General features: G+C 39.6%; 1 protein-coding gene across 1 annotated transcript; it reads left to right on the top strand.

The window, feature by feature from the left end:
• The first annotated feature begins 864 nt into the window (after positions 1 to 864).
• LOC139890270 (uncharacterized) lies at positions 865 to 3,051 on the top strand. The gene is made up of 5 exons (XM_071873163.1): positions 865 to 1,298; positions 1,386 to 1,766; positions 1,833 to 2,204; positions 2,319 to 2,488; positions 2,582 to 3,051. The coding sequence occupies exons 1-5, from the start codon at positions 865 to 867 to the stop codon at positions 3,049 to 3,051; spliced, it is 1,827 nt and encodes a 608-aa protein (XP_071729264.1).
• Positions 3,052 to 3,263: the final 212 nt, after the last annotated feature.

Consider the following 3,263-nt stretch of genomic DNA (forward strand, 5'->3'; position numbering starts at 1 on the left):
TGCACTTTTAATTATCGTACTTTTTAATTATCGCAAGTTTATTTTATCGCACTTTTATTATTCGCAATTTCATTATCGTTATTTACTTTACGCTTTAAATTAAGTCTTTTATTTATTTAATATTTTACATTTGGTTTTAACTGCGACTAAAGTTTTAAAATCGACAAACCGGTCATTAAACGGTAAAAACCCCCTTTATAATAATAATATTACTTATATATATTTGTATTTTTATAAATTTAAACTAATATAGCGTTAAGCTTTGTGAAAAAGATTCCCTGTGGAACGAACCGGACTTACTAAAAACTACACTACTATACGATTAGGTACACTGCCTATAGTGTTGTAGCAACGTTTAAGTATATCCATTCAATAAATAAATAAATATCTTGTGTAAAATTGTATCGTATTTAATAGTATTTCCTTGTAAAATTTAATAGTATTTTATACCCCTTAGCTTTAACATCAATGCTTACAAAGGGTACCATTAGATCAAAATGGCTAAGGAGGACGAGGAAAAAACATCCTTCTTCACCAGTAAGGGAATTTATTGTTATCAAAAGATGCCCTTTTGTCTAAAAAATGCAGGTGCAACTTATCAAAGGCTAGTCGACAAAGCCTTTCACAATCAGCTGGGAAGAAATCTGGAAGCCTATGTAGATGACATGGTAATCAAAATTCGGAAGGAAGAAAATTTGATAGAGGACATCTAGGAAACTTTCGACAGGCTTCGGGCAATAAACATGAAGCTGAATCCGAAGAAATGTTCCTTTGGAGTTGAAGAAGGAAAATTCCTTGGGTATTATATCACCGGAAAAGGTGGACAGGCTAAAACAACTCCAAACCCCCGCAACCATAAAAGACATGCAGAGCCTGAATGAGAAACTAGCATCACTTAGCAGATTCGTATCAAAGGGAATAGAGAAACAACTACCCTTCTTCAGAATTCTGAAGGGATGCTTGGGAAAAAAGAAAATCGTCTGGAACGAAGAAGCGGAGAGGGCATTCGTCGAAATGAAGGAGTACATCGCCAAACTCCCTACCTTAACCTCGCTCGAAGAAGGAGAAACACTCTTCATATACTTTGCTGCTTCGAAAGAATGTATTAGCACAGTATTGGTTACCGAACGAGAGAGAACACAAGTACCAATATACTTCGTTAGTCGAGTACTTCAAGGAGCAGAGCTGAATTATCCAGAACTTGAGAAACTCACTCTAGCACTTGTCCATACAGCTAGGAAACTCCGAAGATACTTCCAAGCACATCAGATAGTGGTACTTACCAACAAACCAATCAGGCAAGTACTCTCAAAACCTAAAAAATCGGGAAGAATGGCCAAATGGGCCATTGAGTTAGGGGAGCATGACATCTAGTTCCGGGTCAGACATGCAATCAAAGGACAAGTTCTAGCAGATTTCATCGCCGAAAGAGATAGTGTTAATGAAGAAGACACGAAGAACTCAACCCAAGTTATTACCCCAAAGATCGAAAATGAAGAATGGAAGTTGTACACTGATGGTACGTCAAGCTCTGATGGATCAGGTGCTGGTCTAATGTTAGTAAATCCCAAAGGAAAAGAGTTCACTTATGCACTTCATTTCAAATTCGCAACAACCAATAACGAAGCAGAGTACGAAGCTCTTCTAGCAGGATTGAGAATGGCGAAGGAATTAAAAATCCTTCATCTCCGAGCTTTCGTCGACTCACAACTAGTATCTAACCAGATCAAGGGCACTTTCGAAGCAAAGCAACCCACCATCCAACAGTACTTGTCAAAGGCAAAAGAACTAATTGAAAGCTTCAAAAGTTTTAAAATTGAACATGTCTGAAGAAGTCAAAATAAGAAGGCAGACGCACTGAGCAAACTTGCTTCATTGACATTTGAGCATCTTGCAAAGGAAGTCTTGGTGGAGGTACTAGAAAAGAAATTGATCTTAGCAGAAGAAGTCAATGACCTCATACAAGAAGACGAGGTAACATGGATGACTCCACTGCAAGTATACCTTGAAACAGGAAAGTTACCAGAGGATAAAAATGAAGCAAGGAAGATAAGGATAAAGGCACCTTCATACAAAATGATGAACGGAGCGCTATACAGAAGATCCTTTCTCACTCCATGGCTCCGATGTGTAGGGCCAAAGCAAGCAACTGTCATAATCCAAGAGATGCACGAAGGGATATGTGGTCTACACGCGGGTCCAAGGTAAGTAGTCGCAAAAATCAAGAGACTAGGGTACTATTAGCCTACAATGCATCATGACACCACGACAGTGCTGCAAACTTGTGAGTCTTGTCAAATCCACTCAAATGTCCCAAGGCTACCGAAACAAGAATTAATCTCTGTCACATCTGCGTGGCCATTCGTAAAATGGGGAATAGACATTGTTGGACCCATCAATGATACGCCTGGGAGCCCAAGATTCTTACTAGTGGCAATTGACTACTTTACAAAGTGGGCCGAAGCAAAACCCTTGGCAGCAATAACTGGTAAGCAAATAGAAAAGTTTGTCTGGGAACACATCGTGTGCAGGTTCGGAGTTCCACAATAAATAGTTTCGGACAATGGAAAACAGTTCGCAGAAGGAATATTCCCAAAATTTTGCAAGCAATTGAAAATCCAGCAAAACTTCACCTTGGCATATCATCCCCAAGGTAATGGACAGGTGGAAGTAACAAACCGAGACATAATCAAAGGAATAGAGAAGCGTTTAGGTAAGTGCAAAAAGGGATGGGTTGATGAGCTTCCCTTGGTACTGTGGGCACACAAGACAACACCAAAGCGAAGCAATGGCGAAACACCCTACAGTCTTGCATACGGAACAGAAGCCGTGCTTCCCGCAGAAATACAAGTGCTAACAGAAAGAACTGGGAACAACAAAAATAACGAAGAAAATCTTCGAGTTAACTTGGATCTACTCGAGGAAAGAAGAGAGGCAGCTGTGATTCGGGAGGCCTCGTACAAACGAGCGATTGAAGGCTATTACAACAAAAGAGTGAAACCCTCAACCTTCAAAGTAGAAGAATATGTCCTAAGGTTAAACAGTGCATGAAAAGTGGAATACGAAGGAAATTTGGGACCAAATTGGGAAGGCCCCTATGTAATTGCACAAGTGCTGGGCAAAGGCTCCTACAAGCTGGAAACAACAATCGGTAAACCAGTACCAAGGGCATGGAATGTAACCAACCTCAAAAAGTTTTATCATTAGAAGTCTTGTACTTTTTATTTTGTAACATGTAGTTGAAAGATGCAACATTGGTAGTT

The sequence above is a fragment of the Rutidosis leptorrhynchoides genome, chromosome 2 (genome assembly GCF_046630445.1).
Source record: "Rutidosis leptorrhynchoides isolate AG116_Rl617_1_P2 chromosome 2, CSIRO_AGI_Rlap_v1, whole genome shotgun sequence".
NCBI lineage: Eukaryota > Viridiplantae > Streptophyta > Magnoliopsida > Asterales > Asteraceae > Rutidosis > Rutidosis leptorrhynchoides.

Excerpts from the sequence above, each read along its gene's own strand:
- LOC139890270 (XM_071873163.1), top strand. The coding sequence starts at position 865 with ATGCAGAGCCTGAATGAGAAACTAGCATCACTTAGCAGATTCGTATCA. Across the intron at positions 1,299-1,385 it reads CTTACCAACAAACCAATCAG|ACATGCAATCAAAGGACAAG; the intron begins GCAAGTACTCTC and ends GTTCCGGGTCAG. Across the intron at positions 2,205-2,318 it reads GGTCTACACGCGGGTCCAAG|GCTACCGAAACAAGAATTAA; the intron begins GTAAGTAGTCGC and ends AAATGTCCCAAG.